This window comes from Pieris brassicae, chromosome 2 (genome assembly GCF_905147105.1).
Source record: "Pieris brassicae chromosome 2, ilPieBrab1.1, whole genome shotgun sequence".
NCBI classification, from domain to species: Eukaryota; Metazoa; Arthropoda; class Insecta; order Lepidoptera; family Pieridae; genus Pieris; species Pieris brassicae.
The window spans coordinates 20,520,120-20,537,044 of record NC_059666.1 but is presented as its reverse complement, the minus strand read 5'-3'; the positions used below and the strand labels follow the sequence as shown (position 1 = coordinate 20,537,044).

General features: G+C 32.4%; 3 protein-coding genes across 6 annotated transcripts in view; 1 reads left to right on the top strand and 2 right to left on the bottom strand.

Moving 5' to 3' along the window:
• LOC123720867 (protein TANC2) overlaps window positions 1–1,384 on the top strand; it is a 198,659-nt gene extending 197,275 nt beyond the window's left edge. For all 3 annotated transcript variants that reach the window (XM_045677683.1, XM_045677684.1, XM_045677685.1), the window contains one exon: window positions 17–1,384. In XM_045677683.1, coding sequence (XP_045533639.1) covers window positions 17–301 — 285 coding nt within the window. In that variant the 3' untranslated portion in view covers window positions 302–1,384. The remainder of the gene's footprint in view (window positions 1–16) is intronic.
• Window positions 1,292–11,457, bottom strand: LOC123720869. Of its 2 annotated transcripts, XM_045677686.1 has the most exons (16): window positions 11,349–11,415; window positions 11,091–11,123; window positions 10,501–10,551; window positions 9,410–9,628; window positions 8,592–8,677; window positions 8,127–8,190; window positions 7,119–7,259; window positions 6,168–6,209; window positions 6,073–6,084; window positions 5,307–5,498; window positions 4,565–4,795; window positions 4,171–4,205; window positions 4,019–4,079; window positions 3,316–3,456; window positions 2,489–2,710; window positions 1,292–2,319 (listed from the first exon to the last, which is right to left on the bottom strand). In XM_045677686.1, the coding sequence occupies exons 1-16, from the start codon at window positions 11,382–11,384 to the stop codon at window positions 2,014–2,016; spliced, it is 1,872 nt and encodes a 623-aa protein (XP_045533642.1). In that variant the 5' UTR covers window positions 11,385–11,415; the 3' UTR covers window positions 1,292–2,013. The 2 variants fall into 2 exon arrangements, with proteins under 2 accessions (XP_045533642.1, XP_045533643.1); XM_045677687.1 differs by lacking the exon at window positions 11,091–11,123 and having other exon boundaries at window positions 11,349–11,457.
• Window positions 11,458–12,804: 1,347 nt separating this feature from the next.
• On the bottom strand, window positions 12,805–15,901 carry LOC123720558 (activator of 90 kDa heat shock protein ATPase homolog 1). Its single transcript, XM_045677219.1, has 4 exons — window positions 15,247–15,901; window positions 14,192–14,725; window positions 13,573–13,734; window positions 12,805–13,129 (listed from the first exon to the last, which is right to left on the bottom strand). Exons 1-3 carry the CDS (start codon window positions 15,601–15,603, stop codon window positions 13,603–13,605), a joined length of 1,023 nt encoding a protein of 340 aa, XP_045533175.1. The 5' UTR covers window positions 15,604–15,901; the 3' UTR covers window positions 12,805–13,129; window positions 13,573–13,602.
• Window positions 15,902–16,925: the final 1,024 nt, after the last annotated feature.

Below are 16,925 nucleotides of genomic sequence, written 5' to 3'. Positions count from 1 at the left end.
AAAAGATTATTTTCAGGAACCATCAGAAGCGTTAGATCTAGCGGCGCGCGCGTCCTTACTCCGTCCGAACGCGTTCGAGTGCGCGTACGCAATGTCACGTGCGATACTCGCTCTTAATAAACCCGCAGACGCATTACCGCACGCCCGTCGCGCGTTATTACTAGCTCCGCCCACGGATTTGTCTGCTGCTCGGACCCTCAAAGCCCTCCAACAGGAGATACTGACCAGAATGAACACTCCTCATAGCCTGGATACGCGATCTATGCGCAATTATGACAGCATCAGTTTGAATATGCCTTAAGTGTCTTTTTACATTGTATCGAGGTACATGTTGGATTTTTTACTTGGAGTTCTAAAAATTTATTTAATTAAAAAAGCATTTAATCATTTCAAATAGCCTAGTATCAATCGGGAAAATGTAAAATTTTATTTAAAAAAATTATCTCCAGTATTATGTACGTTCTTAGCGGTGTTAAAACCACAATAATGTATTAGTGTATCAATTTTAGTTAAATTTTAAATCCACGATCGACATTTACGAAACGAATGTACTTTAAAATATATAAATTGCTTCGGTTAGGTATTTTAATATTTTAAGTAAACTAGATATAAATTTATCCTAATGAATACATGAATTGTAAAGTGACTTAAACGAGTGCCTTACACTTAACACAAATATTTGTTAAATTAAAATATATTAAATTTATAACTATAGGCCAATTAAAATGTAATCAAATCGTGTGTTAAATTTTATATATCTAAATTTTTATGGCCGTACGTTTTTGTCATACGGAAATCATATAATCTATATATTCGCCACGTTGTATATATAGAGTGCCGTTTGTTTTATTGATTGCTTAGAATATATGTGATCAAATACATGTAAATATATTTTTTTTCCTTTTCGTATTCCGTGTACAGATTAGTTATAAATTCTCGAATATTTTCCTTGCCATTTTGTTATTCGATGCTTGTTTGAAATAGCAGTTCTATATTGTTATTATTTAAATTTATTTTGAGTTAAACTCACGCGCCTGTTGTCTTGCTTGTATATAAGATAACACCAAACGTGAGGATTTTTTAATAATAATAATCGCATAGTTGTTGGTCGACTAAATTTTTTAAATCCGTTTGGCAACGATGTTTGGTGTTACCTGTACCTAATTTATTTTACCTTGTTTTAGGTAAATAAGGCATAATATCGTATTTTAATATGTAAAGTTTTTATAATATATACGTCTTTTAGCAAATAAATTGTACCACAGATAAAATTTCGATTAAAACATTTCGATGCATTTACTAAATTTTATTCATATTGGATTACAAGACTGAATTCTTGATACAATGCAAATGTAGAATAAACATTAGTACAATAGTTTCTGTTTACAGAAATATACATAAACTGCTTTTAAATTTGTTTTTATTGAATTACCGTCCCTATATGAATTACATCCAAAGCTGGCTCAGTTATGAATTAGTTGACAAAGATTTAAAGACAAGTTAGGCGAACAGAACTTAGTGTTAGTTGTTATTTGGGAGAACTAGCCTTGGCTGGTTACCATGCAATCTGTAAATTCTTATCCACTTATTAAAACATAATGAGTTCATAAGCTCTTCAACACAGTGTTAACAAAATTTGACAGAAAGAGTACTTTGGTTTTATAATTAATAAAAAGGCTTTGGGCATAGACTATAAAATCAAGCAAGAACTCAACTTTACAGTAAAGTTTTAGTGAACTAAATCTCCCATGGCTATTTGACGTAAAATTTCTGACAACTCGAGTAACACTGACATCTCATAACATATGTCAATCGGATTTTGACAGATTGTCGTTTAGTCTCTGGTTGTTGAATATGTATGACGAGATAATAATGAAATTGTTGATAGGGAAAATATCCAGTGTTTAATAGGAAGAAACCTAAAAGCTTAATAATTATACCAAACATATTTGTATACCATCTTTTAATTTAGAATTAATTTTATTTACTTTACAAAAATGTAAATATTAAGATTTATGAATGGGAAGCATTCATACGTTGGTATACGGGTAAAACTACTAGTGTCTTTGGCTTCCGTTTGACATCTATTATTTTGACAGGAGGCGCATCGGATCCTAAAATGCCAAAGTCAAACATTTTATTACTATGTGTTTCGGAATTTAATTGCGATGGTTTTAATTCTTTTAATTCTTCGGTCGTGTTGTACAAGACTTTAAATAGTTGGTCAAGTTTCTCCTGAGATACATTCGGTGTGTTTTTTATTTCATTAAATATTTTTTTGCACTTCGTATTCTGTGTCCGCTTCGACTCTGGGCACGTCTGAAAACAAATTTTACGGTTAACAATATTCATATTCAACAGTTTTCTTTTAATGACTTAAATTTAGGCACACAGATACGAAAAAAAAAATCTCAGGGCTTTGTTAATCTTGGTAGAATAATTGTTTCAATTTGCGATCCTCAGAAAGGTCAAAGTATTCAAAACTTACCGTAACCATAATATCTAGAATGTTAAGTAGTTTTTTAGGTGAACTGCAATATTCTTGATACATGGGTGTGACCAGGAACGTGCTGAAAAACACCTCGTAGAAGGGCGATGAGCTGGTTTTGTGTAACCAGTTCTTCATTTTAAAGTAATCGATGAATCCGTATTGATTTAATACTCCCATCTTCTTTAAAATACAGCTGGTTGGTGGGGTTAATTCCTTACACTGAAAGTCAACAGAATTTAACAATAAAGTATGGATAGTGATTCCTCCCAATGCAGACGCGTTTTTTGACGCAGAGGAAGCGAACAGCTTACTAGGCTTAACAAACATGCATGAAGAAAAACACTTTTTAAACGGATTAAAGCTATGTATTATTATTAAAACTTATAGTTATTTACATTTTTGCGTTGGTCACGGTGACCACGCACACTGAAAAGTACGCGAAACGTCGGAAAAGAATTAAAATTTAGAAGTATGTAAATAACTATAAGCTTTAATAATAATACATAGCTTTAATCCGTTCAAAAAGTGTTTTTCTTAATGTGTAAAAGCTATTTTAACAAAGACACAAACAGCATGCGTAGCTTTAATCCGTTCAAAAAGTGTTTGTTCCACAAATTGACTGACACCCATATATATATAATGTATCCTAACTTAGTTAAAGTTTTGTCAAAATCGGTTCTGTAGTTTTTTAAATGTGTTTCCAAGCATTTCTGGACCTGTACCTGTATGTACCTAAGAAAATAATTATTTATATAGTTTTTCTTGTTTTTTGACAGAGATGGTTTTTTTTTCACCACAATGTACATAACTAGTAGGAAACTTACATTATATCTACTCTCCCATCGTGACATCTTTCTCTCATAATGAGGTACATATTGCATCGTGGACAGTGATGTAACACCGCATTCTGACAACACGTCATTGGGAACCAAGTTGGGAATAGGACAGAATTGTCGACGTAGTTTCTGAAATAAATATTTTTCAGTTGCATTCAAACAATATATTTATTTCACCGTAAAATTAATAAAAACTATTGGGTTATAATCTTAATGTGAACCGTAACTGTATACAATTTAACGAACTTTCGTTCGGTAGATTATAGTTTATGTGATATTAACATGGAAAAGAACACATTTCGCGCGCTTTTTGAGTGTCATGTGTCCCATAAAAACAAATATGGCGGATATATGTTTTTAGTTCTACATATAATAAATAAAGATTGTAAGTACAAGTGAAAAACCGAATCAGTGCATAAAATTAATAACGAAAACATAGTTTTATTGTTTGTGGTATTATTAATTATAGCAACCTCTTGACAGACAGATTTATGATGGATGACAAGCTGTGTCGGCACTCTGCACCAATAGCTGCAGCGATTCCGACTTTCTTTGAGATGACATGGTATAATAACTCAACATTCAAGTTGGGTTCATTAACGCGTTACTCAGTACAATTCAGACCTTTCAAAATTTAAAAGTGTTGTATTTATAATGAATCTATTTTTTATTTATAATAAGGCAAACTTACCGGCGAATATTTTCCAGAACTGATCTGGCAGATAACATCTTTGTCGATGGTGTCTTTATCTCTACAAAAGGGTAATAAAATAAAGTTTTAATAATTAAATCATATGGGAATTAACTGTTCGTTTTAACTATTTTATAAACCGAATTACTTACTTGCACGGATGGTCTTTATTGACATTTGGACAGTTCTGAAATATCAAATCATTTATTAAAGAAACCTCTATCTCTACCAAACTTATAAACGATATAAAGTGTTATTAAAAGGTAACATTTTATCACAATAGTTTAATATTAAAAATACATTAATAACATAAACGGACATTTAATTCATTTTGCCTACAACACTTGGGTGTTCTAAAATCCTAAAACATATTTTATCTGTTAGAAATATATATGCCGCAATTTAAAAATATTGGCGGGAAATTGCATTGCGGCTCCCTTATGTGAATTTAATAAATTATATACGAGCAGATGCACCACACGTTGAATAATTTAAATTAAATAATGATATTAAAAATAATCTAGATATAAGCAGCAATTCATTTACCTCAGAGAGCACATCCATAACGCATGATAGCAACTCATTAATTTGACATTCAGCGTCATATATTCTATGGATTTTGGTAAGGCACTGTGTTGTCACCCTTGCTTTAGCTTTCTCCCACGATGGGTAATTTAACGTCAAACTATCCAAAAGTTTGGTAAAAGCAAGCAAATCTATTTCACCAGAATCCAATATAATGTTTAATTTCTTGAAAACACATGTTTCTTTTTCGCACTGTAATAGCAATATCAGTTCATATAAGGTATCTTTTTATCTGTGTGTACGTAAGTGTGTACACTCGATCTAGACTTAAGAGAGAAAATATCGTTAGAAAAACGGCATCCATCAGACCCATAGTTGATGAACATCGTTGATTTTCCTATATCTTCTAATCACCAAGTTTTGTTACTTCACACAATAGTAAATAACATCATGAACAATTAGTATCTTTAGTTACTTTAAGTAGACGTGCGACCCCCTCCACCGCTCTACGCAAGTAGAGATGGCTAGGACACACTCCTCGAAGGAAGCCCAACTCCCGGACTCCCCAAGGAAGTAAAAAACGTGATAACGGCCTAAAGAATCCAGACGACGTTCAGTTGTAGCTGAAGCACGAGTCATTAGGTTGTCGTGGGCCAAGGATAAGTACTTGGCTCAAGACAAATCACGGTTGGGAAGTACTGTGAATATCCACTGCCCCATCTAGGGGATAAAAATAACTATAAGATATTAAAAAAATACTTACAGATAAAGGAACAACTTTTACGTCGCTTCGTTTAAGTTCTCCTTTTTCTGTGGTCGTTGGTGGAAGGTGAGAGCTAATGTCGATGAAACCAAGTCTATTTGTTTCATTCCAAGACATTTCAAGGTGGCATTCGCTACGCCATGAATCTTTTATAAAGTCGTTGACATCACAGCACTCTAAAGGATCCCATTCCTGTTAAAACCCATTTCAATTATTTCTCTATACATTTGAATACATATTGATCACTTATAAATTAGGGCCTGCTAAGCCTGTTTTTTATTGCAGAGTATATATCGATCATTATATACAATTAAGAAAACACTTTTTTAACGGATTGAAGCTCTGTATTCTTATAAACTTATAATTATTTTACATAATTTCAAATATTTCTTTACAGCGTGCGTGGTCGTTAAAAAAGTGTTTTCTTTAAATATGAAACAGTTATATAAATGAAAGACAATACTACATTATATACATGATATAATTCTACAATTGATATAAATTTTGATACTTTTAAAAAATAATTCAATTATTTTCAAGGTTTCAAATTTAAAATATGCAAACGTGTATGCCAATGTTAGTGCTGTTTCACTACTTAAAGTACTTCTCACAAGAAAAAAACACCGCTCGGGTTTAACTATAAAACAAAAGACTATTTGATTGTATAAATCTATTACAAACACACTTGTGTGTCTTTTGACCAATCACAATCAAACATAACGCGCCATTGTTTCGGTTTCCGGTGTTAATATCATGTAATACCCACCTCCTCTGAATCCTGAAACCAACATTTAGCAATTAGTGTGAGATTATATTTAATACATTTCTCTTTATTAATTAGAACTTTTTTTTTTTACTTACATCCACTTCCAACATAGATTTCTTTGTAGTAGGAATTTGAACCTGAAAAAGAGATAACGATTGATAATCAAGAGTTGTTGTTAAAGTATGATAAATATGACGTTATTTTTATAATAAAAATACATCAGTGGCGGTTCAACCTTCTTAGGTCTGGACCTGAGATTTCTGAATCTGTTTTATGATCATTTATCAATCGAATAGGCAAGTAGGTGATCAGCCTTTTGTGCCTGACACACGCCGTCGACTTTTTGGGTCTAAGGCAAGCCGGTTTCCTCACGATGTTTTCCTTCACCGTCAGTTCTAATGTTAAATGCGCACATAGTAAGAAAGTCCATCGGTGCACAGCCCGAGATCGAACCTATGACATCAGGAATGAGAGTCGCACGCTGAAGCCACTAGGCCAACACTGTTCTTTATATGTAATTTTAAAATCACCTCAAACAACCTGAACCTGAAACAACACATGATATTTCTCCTTATTCCCTTTTTGAAGTGAAATTTCTTTATAGGCGTTGTAAAAAAAATATCGTCAATTTTTCGGTTACGCGTCACATTATTCCGTTACGCGCCATCTTTTTTTATCCCTACCATGGTTGGTTCGAAGAGATTCGAAGCCATTTATAACAAAAGCATATAATAACGATAACAATGATATTAATAATTCTATTACAATTAATGAAATTCTGTAATCATCTTAGTAGTAATAAAGTAAATTGAAATATTTGTATTCATGTCTATGATAATAAAAGCCTTTTGTTAAAATCTTTATCTAATTTAGCTTTATTTAACCAATTTCTGTAAAGTTGCATATAGTAGATCATTTTTCGAAAAATAAGGTCATAAAGAAGTTTCACTTCTTACGTGTGTACACTAGTACAAGCACACATTTTTAATTCAAGTCTCGCTAATAATAATGTCTGTCATTATTAGCGATATCTTGTAGATTCTTACCTTGTGAGGAAAAGTTAACTGAAATTGCTGATCGGTTTGTTTGTCATGAAGGTGGTATTCCATAAATTTCTTGAAACCACATTCTTCGAGATTATTCTCAATGAGAATGTCCGGTAAGTCACAGCATTTCATATTGAAATACTAAAAATTAAATAACATCTATAAATAAAAATTAATCGCAACATAACATATGTTAATGTTGAGCGTAACTCGAAGACAGTTGGAGCAATTCACTTATTCTTGTTTTTATTCCTTGAACTCTGAGGAAGTTTTTATGAGAAATTGCACGGGAAAACCTAAGAACCAGGTTTTATTCAGACAGGTTATATAGCTATATAAAAAGGTGGGCTATGTAAAAAAAATATTAATGCAAAAGTTCAAGCTTGTGTTTAAGGGCCTATACGGTCGTCAAACTCCAAAAAAGCATATTGTTTCTTTCCATTTTTTGTCATCGTTTCTTGAAGTATGGCGAATGGAAAAAATCTATGGTAGAGTTGAGTAGTTTATGTATCCATTTTGAAAGATCGATACACGATTTAAATAACTTCGCTCGATAGAAAAAAAAACCAAACATAGCCATTTTTGACACTTTGAATTCATTTTATGACGAAAATGTATATAGAACATGACTTTGAAATTTACACGATATATTTTATCGCAAGTCAAGTAATCCATTTCAGAAAATAATAATAATATTATATTAATGGAATGTTTAACATAACCAATTGTTATATCAGGCCGGCGCGCCTCAGTGCTCCAGCTCGCCATTGCGTACCGCAGTCCACCCCGAGACACTTGACACAGAAATTCGTGCTGGGCCTTAAATAAAACTTCTTTTCTGGGTGTAAAGAAGCATCTATGTTCTTTTTTGACAAGAAATCGCGTTTTTACAGAAATATGTATTAATTTTACTATATATTATATATATTTTTGAACACATGAAACGTCTTCAGTTATATGGCTTTCACGTAGTAGTTTAGTTTTGTAGGTATCATTTTTCGAACTTACATTTCGAAGGAAATACGACGGCCGACGCTCTGTAGTTATGCCACTCTCAAGGTTGTTGTAACGACTGAAAAACGTACGTATCTAAAGTTTATAAAACCGCAAGTGTCCTACGTAAAATGCAAAAATTTAGCAGAAGCGTAGCAAGAATAGCTCGGATAGATGTCATGTGGTGAAATTTAGAAATTGTATGAAAGAATTATTCGTTTGCTGTCAAATAATTATAAATAATATCATTGTCATTATTGTATACTTAATGAAACTAAGTCAGGTTCATTGTAGCCTAACTCTGGAGGGTGAGAATATAAAACGAAAGACGAAACCGTGTGATTGATTTTGATTGGGTTCACGGACGTAATATAATGTCGCATATCATGCATATAATTGACACATCACACACAGTTCTCTTTTAGCTCATCTCACGCACTCTTTTATACCCTTCAATTTAACAGTTTAAAAAATACATACCTTTGCGAAAACATATAGTTATTAGGTGCGAGAGAGGAAACTGGAGCGCATCTGTCGTCCTTACTACTCTTATTTGCTGGACAGTTCTGAAAATATATTTTTGTCAGACTTACCTGGACACAACGCAAAGCATTCTATACGGATAAAGATTCCAGTTTAAATCTAGGATCAGTCAGGATTGGAATTAAAAATAAGGTAGTATTTTATTCAGATATAAATACAGTTAAATTTAACGAGGAACTCCCTAAAGCATGGAAATCAATTGGTCACTATATCACTCTACACAGCATGCAACATACTACATGCGGATGTAATGCTATGTAGAGTGGGTACTCTCAATAACGACAACAATTGAGTAATTAAGTACTTTTTAAGTTGCTAAAATAAGTAAAAACTGCGCTGATGTGTATGTTCTTTTGCCGCTTTATTATCCAACCCCGCAATAAACTCGACTGTCGGCATCATGCATACGAACTTTCTAAGAAGGTAGTTTGTTTGTTTAAAAATTGGGATTGCTTGCACGTGAAGACTGTTGACATTTTTCTTCTCTCCATTGAATAATAACGATTGAACTCTCTATAACGCCATAAAATTCTCAATGCCTTCAGTGTCATTATATAGAGCTTACACTGTATTATTATTAAAAAAAGATTTACTAACATCCTGTGTACATTAAGTCGATTAAAAATCGAAATCCTGGTATTTAGGTACCTACTTTACGTACCAATAACCGAAATGTTTATTTGTTTTATGTGGGTTTTATTAATAATTCCGAATTAATTGGCAAAAGTTTTTTTTCTAAAAGTTTTAATTCTTACCTTAACCAAATGATCTACAACGCAATGCATCAACGCCTGTCCCGGGCATGTGTTAGTATATGTCTTCGTTATATTCCCATAACAGGAGTCTACGGCACTTTCAGCAACCTCCCGCCATTCAGATGGAAACAGACTATTTATTGTTGCCGAATATACATCTTTTGGTGGTAATTCGTCTGTGAGATTCAACTTTTCGTTTATACATGTCCAATTATAACACTGAAATGAAATTATTTAGTTTTAAATAAAGTCAAGTTATTAGCCCGTAAAATATAAGTATACTAGGTACTATGTTATAAAATGAAACTATCGTTCGTATCTTCCAAATAATACTATAAAATTTTAAGTATCTACATCTGAGCCCTTACTCAGTAACATCAAATAGCAATACCCACAGTCATCCCGAGCCCAATAATATGTTCCGCGCGATTATAAGGATAACAACTGCTTCGAACATGCATACAAATCGTCGGGATCAGTATGGCGTCGCTATTGGAAGTTATAGAGGTCCTGATTTCACGACACGATACGATCGTGACGGATATATGATGGGGCTATAAATTATGAAATAGAATATATATACACACATATATACTTTTCTTACATACTATAAGAATATCTATATAAAGATAATCAATTCTAATATTTAATGACATTTTTTGTTTGTAATAAATAAAATAAAAAACTATTAAACCGATTTGTGTTTAAAAAAAAACATTATTATCATTGACTGACACGACCAAATAAACGCGGGTAAAACCACAGAACACAGCTAAGTAATAGTTATTGACACTATCACAATCCTTTAGACACGTTTAGCTATTACCAATAAACAAATAAATTAACACAAAGATAGATAATAATATCCGATGTTAAGTGGTCTTAATGCTAAAAGCAGTTTTATCAAATGTTAGTTTTAAATTGCTGAGAGAGATTGCTGTAGCGGAGTCACTCGGAGTTTTGCATTCCTAAAACATTACTAACAATGTGTTTTAGTGCTTTTGTCAAATCTATGAACATAGGTCTGCTTAAATGTCTGTTGCGTATTTTAATTAAATCGATTAATCAAACACCCTTGACCCAATACTTACCATCCGTGAATTTCCTAGATAAGACCTTCCGAAACCAGCCCGCGCGTGAACCTGTAAAAAAGATCTTATTTCTATGTCGAAGCATTAAGATTTACTATTCTAACGTGAAATATTGTTATTCAATTTGAATTTAAAACATAAAATATGGATTTCAATATGTTATTGTTCAGGTAAATTAGTAAGCTAGAATCATTATATGTGGAAACATTTTTGGGGGCTTTACCATCAACTTTTTTTAATAAATTCAGCTAAAAGCCAAAACTTAATATATATTGTATTATATAATAGGTTTTTGAGACACGGGAGTCAAACTTAGTGCAGTCTCAACTGAAACGGTGAGATTTAGAAACGAGAATTAGCGTTGAGTTATAAGAAATGTAAATGTTGAATTTTGTCTTACGGGAGTCAGTTTCCGCGTGAAGCCTCTTTTCTGAATCTCAACCTAAATATTATTTTAACAACTGAACAAAATCTTTCAAACATTTCCGGAATTATGTTCGTTCACTTAAGTCTTTGCACATCAGTATTAGCACTATCAGCTAATATACTAAGTAAATAACATCAATTAAAAAACGATTATTAATACGTACATTAAAAATTGCTAAAATTGCGCGTGAAGGTACCTAAGCAAACAAATCAAACCTTTAGTAAAATATACAAAATGTTAACATTTTATACTGCGCATTTTGTTTTTGTATTACTTTGATACAGCAGCTTTATTTTTGTGATGAAAATACAACTTATTATTGGCTATTAAATCATCTAATGTAGTATAGAAATTATGAAAGATATATTACCAATAAAAATTACTTAGGATTCTAGTTGAGTATAAATTTTGTTTAACTTACCGTATGTATAGTTAGTAACACCCAAAGAAACAACATATTTGATTGACATCGAAGTAACGACTGACTTGAGGGGTCAAATAATTGATAAGATTCCTTATAGGTCTGGATAAACTAACTGACACCAGTTAGTACTTTGTATATTATTAAATTATAATACATAACTTTGCGTTTCGTTAGATTCGTAGAGCTTTTAATACGTTAAAATTCAATATAATTGTTAAATAAAGTTCTTACAAGTTCCATTTACTACAACACAAATTAAATATTTTTTTAACATGTATTTTAAAAAAAATATTTAAATGTATGAGATTTGTTCGTAATTCCAATAGATGGCGCTAATAAAAAATATCCATCAAATATCTTATTGGTATGTATAGATACCCGCAAACGTCTTGAACAAATGACAGGAGAGTGACGTGTCGATCGCCTGATTGGTAAATCAGTTGACGTTTGTGTCCCGCGCTGTGTAATATGCGCAAACTTCCCCCACTCCCTTGTTTAATGCTTAAGTTTGCCGGTATCTGTACAATGGATACTAAAATCCAATAACCATATTTGTAATTAATTCATTATCATTTCTGGTTGCTCTAAGCGAAGTACGGAAAGAGGGAGCTACGTAAGGAGAGAAAACTCCACGTTGGAAAAAATAAAGTTGGAAAGGTAATAGAGTTGGAAAGCGAATTTACGGGCGCGAGTGCCGGTAAATATACTATCGAAGCACCAGAATAGACCAGGGGTCTTCAACATTGGGTAAGGAGGCGTCACTGTATCGGAGACAGCCGGGTCGACGTCCTGCATACGGCGAGGAAGACCTCTGCTAGAGGCACTCCAGGGTGCGGATGCAAGACTACCAAACGTAGTAAAAGCTTTATTATTGAGCGCGGCAATGACGCCCGTGGAAAATTTTCTACAACTTCTGCGTGGCTTTCATGAAAAGCAAAGAGGGGGAAAGGACCGTGGTCCGTGGATGGCGATAAAAACTCCAGGCCCGTCGCTCTGACTAAATTCTCCCCACCTTGAGGTGGCAGGAAAGCAAGCAGGCTTCCATGCTTTCAAGAGAAGGGATGGATCACCATCCCTGCAAGTACTGGACCTGATCTCCCTAAGCTATTTCTTAAAGCGAATGGCCCTGTCTGTGAAGGGTATTTTCCGTATGTAAGTATGTTCACAAACCAACAATTGGCGTGGAGGCGGACGCAACCGCCGCATCACTTGTCGGGAGCGGATAACTCTAACTCATAGTTAAATTGAAAAATAAAACAACCAAATTACGCCTAACATATTTTATTGACAAACCCAGTTAATAAACAATCAGCTACTGAGATAGTAAGCAATACAAATCGGCAAAACGCAGCGGATTCGACGGCAACAAAACCCACTTTATATAATAATTACTTACACACTTAGATCTCATTAGTAATGGTTGCATACCACAATTACAATAACATTAAATTGAATATAACTTTCATGAGGGAATAAAAACTAGCAAGTTAGAACTGATAACAGCAAAATAATAAGTAACTAAATTACATTTAATAAACATTGAAGCTTTATTATAAATGTTTGACATTTATCACAATTCATAGTAAACTTTTAGTAGAAACTAACACAGTTGATCAAACGGTACATTACAGCTTGCATTTGGGCAAGCAAATTTGATTTAACTTTAATCTCTGCATGCTAAGTTTGTTGCCGTCGATTTTTAACAATGATTTTAATCACAGATGACTTGCACATTTCTTCTTGAGGACAATTTACAAAAGTCCTTTTCTAAATTGTTCCTGGAATAAAAAATAAATAATATATGTTTATGATCCAGTGAGTGGTTGTTGGCCTAGTGCCTTAAGGTTGTGTTACTAGCTCCACTTTATTATTCAATTTTAATATTAAAACCAATGCCATTAAACTGTTTGCACTAATTTGGAACATTAGTATTAACTGCTATAAATAGCTGTTATCTGCTATAAAATATGGCAAATATGATAATCTGTCATAAAACAGCCTTTACCTTAACCAGATATGTGTGTCCCTCATACAATAAGAATTAAACTAGTAAGAAAATAGCATTTATTCTTATTTTTTATTATGTTAATGTGAAATATAATAGCAACTTTTTTATAAGAAACAAGTAATTAAAAATTGGTATTCTAGGCCAAATCTTTAAGTACAATAAAATAACTTTTAACATCTTGTCGGCTTATCCTGTGGTTCACTAATCACTTACCTAGAATTATCTAAGCATTGTAGTGCAAAATCACAGGAAGGCTCCAAAGCCAAATGCTCTCTTGATACTGTCAAAGTAATAGCGTTTCCAGTTTTCTCGGGTCTGTTCTACTTCTGACGCTGGAACCAGGTCCTGCTTTAGTGTAACTAGAGTATTGTCATCCTGGAAAATATAAAGTTTAAATAAAAAGGTATCTTTAAATATCAACACAAGTAGTAAAAAATATTGTGTTTTATAAATATAAGTAGTCAAAAGATTATTTGATCTTCATATATTTTCTTCATGTCCTTTGTTTTTTCATCACAGCACTGTTTACGCTATATATAAAAAACAAGTTACAGAGAAATGTAAATAATTTTAGGAAGGTCATGTTTTCCCAGATCCCACTAAACTAATCAGTTTAACCAAAAATATATATTTTTTTATTTGTTGCAAAATTAGGAAAAGTAACCATTTCTAGCTTTATGCTTTAAGTTATAAGCCACACTGAGAAACCTAAGCCTAAGAGACACATATTAAGAGTAGACCATTATCTTAGTTGTCAAATAGATTTTGACAGAGTTTATACCTAAGTATGCTCGTGTATAACTAGAATTACAGATTTTTTTTGAAAACTTACCTTCTCCTCAATACTAAATGTAACCTCAGAAAAATGTTCTTTTGGCCATTGTTTATATCGCCAATACTGCACAATTTTCTTGCCGGGCACCAACTCCCTAAATTCACCAGATATATTTCCACCAAATAGTGTAAATTTACCACCTTTTTCTGCCTCTAACTTAACATGTCCTTGTGTGAAAGCTGTAACCATCTCTATTCTAGTCAAGGCATCATAAAACTCTTGGGCACGACATTGAAATGTCTCTGTTATCTCAATATTCTTAGTATCAAGTTTACAGCCAACTTGTTTTGGAGATGAGACTATTGGTTCCATGTTCACTTTTTTGTTAAATCCACTAGTGATAGTAGACACATTATCTGGTTTTATTTGAGTTTCACCTTTTTTTGGGAGTATTAGCCCTTTTGAGAACTCTTCCTTAAGGCTTCGGATGTACTCTGTCAGTTGATTGCGTATTATATCTTTACCAATGCTATGCATAAATGCTTTCACTCTCTGAGCTTCATCACCACTACTTTTTATTGTCACAGTCATCTGAAATGTAATGAAATATGTTAGGAAATTATGACAAGAATTCTTAGACTCATCTGAGTCTATTGTGATAAGATTACTGTTTTCTATTTTTATATAATTAAGACCATTTACCCTGTTCAGTATTAAACATAATATTGTTTAGTCAAAATTAATTTTTTCATAATTATTTTAATTGATTAGTTAAGTTCAATACTAGAATTTATTATCTTTTCTATGTACAGTCATTTATCTTCTTAAGACACACTTTAACATTGAAATATTATTAAGTTATATATTAAAATAAAATTCAAAGTAAAGACACTACAGACTTGGTCAACATTACTGAGGTTTTCTACCTCTCATATCCAATAAGAATACATTATGAGTAAAGTTATACTATAAAATACAAAAGTTAACAGCAAACAAAACTTTTTCACAGTAAAGTGATAAAAGCCTGAGTTTGGTAAACGAAAGAGACCATTTTGGTTTTATACCTTAGTGTTAAACCATTATATATCTATCATAGTTTAATGATTACTCACATCAACTTCACTGACATCATTTTCTTCAGATAAGTTAGGAATATGGATTTCACCTTTAATCTTATCTGCAGAACCAGCCAACAAACCTTCCCACTTCAACTTGATGTCCCATTCGTAAAAAAATATTAATTTTCCTTTCCTGTTGTTGGCGGAAGCTTCACCGTCTAATTTTTCTACCTCTGTTATGTTACAATCAATACCATTCTGAGCAATTTTTAAGTTAATTAATAACTCTTTTAATCGGTCCTTGGACCATGGACCTGCATTCTTTTCTGTCCAATGCCAATTGTTCACGTTTGTGGCATCAGGCCGCTCCTCCACAATCCAGCGAGGATCTCCTTCTCCCCATTTAGCCATTTTACAATGCGGTGCAGTGCCAGAAAGTAAGTAGAATACAACACGAGGTCTCAATGATACGCGATTTTATAGTGGACTTCACACTAACGAAACTGTACTCGAATAATTTATTGCAATTAAATTTTCACAACGGCGTATAGACAATAATAACCGTTGCTATGTCATACAAGAAACGATAATCGTTCGTTAGAAGTATAAATGTAAAATGCAGATTTACAAATTCAATCTTCGAGAAAAATCGTATAGTACGAGTCGAATTTTACCACCACCCTGGCGGCTGGCGTTATGTCAGATTGACAAATAAGTGTTGCCAAATTAATCATACGAAATTTGTAATTTGCCTGTACTGGAATTTACAGGAAAACAAAAATTTCAAAATTAAATAAGTATAAATATAATAAATACAAAATATTTTTATCGTACAATGAGTAGCAACCTAAGTACTACTACTAAAATACTTATTGAAGTTTAACAAATTTAATAACCGAATATTTCTGAAATCTTATAATAAAATTTAATATTTATTATATATTTTACTTCTTTTTTATTCTAATATTATTATGATGATTAAACTGTATGTTTCTTCCGATCTTTATATCTCCTATAATTTGTGTAATTTTAATATTTGGCAACAAACCAGAGTTTCGGTAAATTTCTAGAAAATGTCAAAAAACGGATATAGTGATCTCGTTCCATTACACGTTCACATTCTTGTATAGTATTATACACGCTTAATCAATTATTTAATATAGGTAACTTTTATTACTAAATTATACCTTTAGATTAAATATTATTTTACAATTGTTACGGTTTTGTCCATTCAAGAGTACCTATTGCACTTTATATTTCAATCTAATATATTTTTTTCGTGAAATTTTATGTGAATATCGGTTAGGTCCGCAAACATCTATTTTTCATCTATTTCATTTTTATGGTACATATTTATCCCGCTAGTATCAATGCCTATTTTTATTTGTTACCTGATTAAAAACTTATTTTTGCATGGCTGACGCACAAACCGTGAACTCTGAGGTTTATATAGAGAAAAATTTACAGAAAAACCTAAAAGTTTCAGTTCATTCCGGAAACAGTATTCAGTAGCAAAATATTCCATGTTGGTTGTACTAAAAGGGTATACTAACTACAATCACGTTAAGGAGAAACGAAGTTCGCGGGGTCAACTAGTAAAATATAACGCCTGGAAAAGTTTAAGCCCATATTTAATTATGCCAAAACTTATTATTACAAGGTAGGCGTTTTTTTAATATTGGAAATTATAGCTAAATCTATGATTACAATATTTCGTTACCTGTATCAAATAT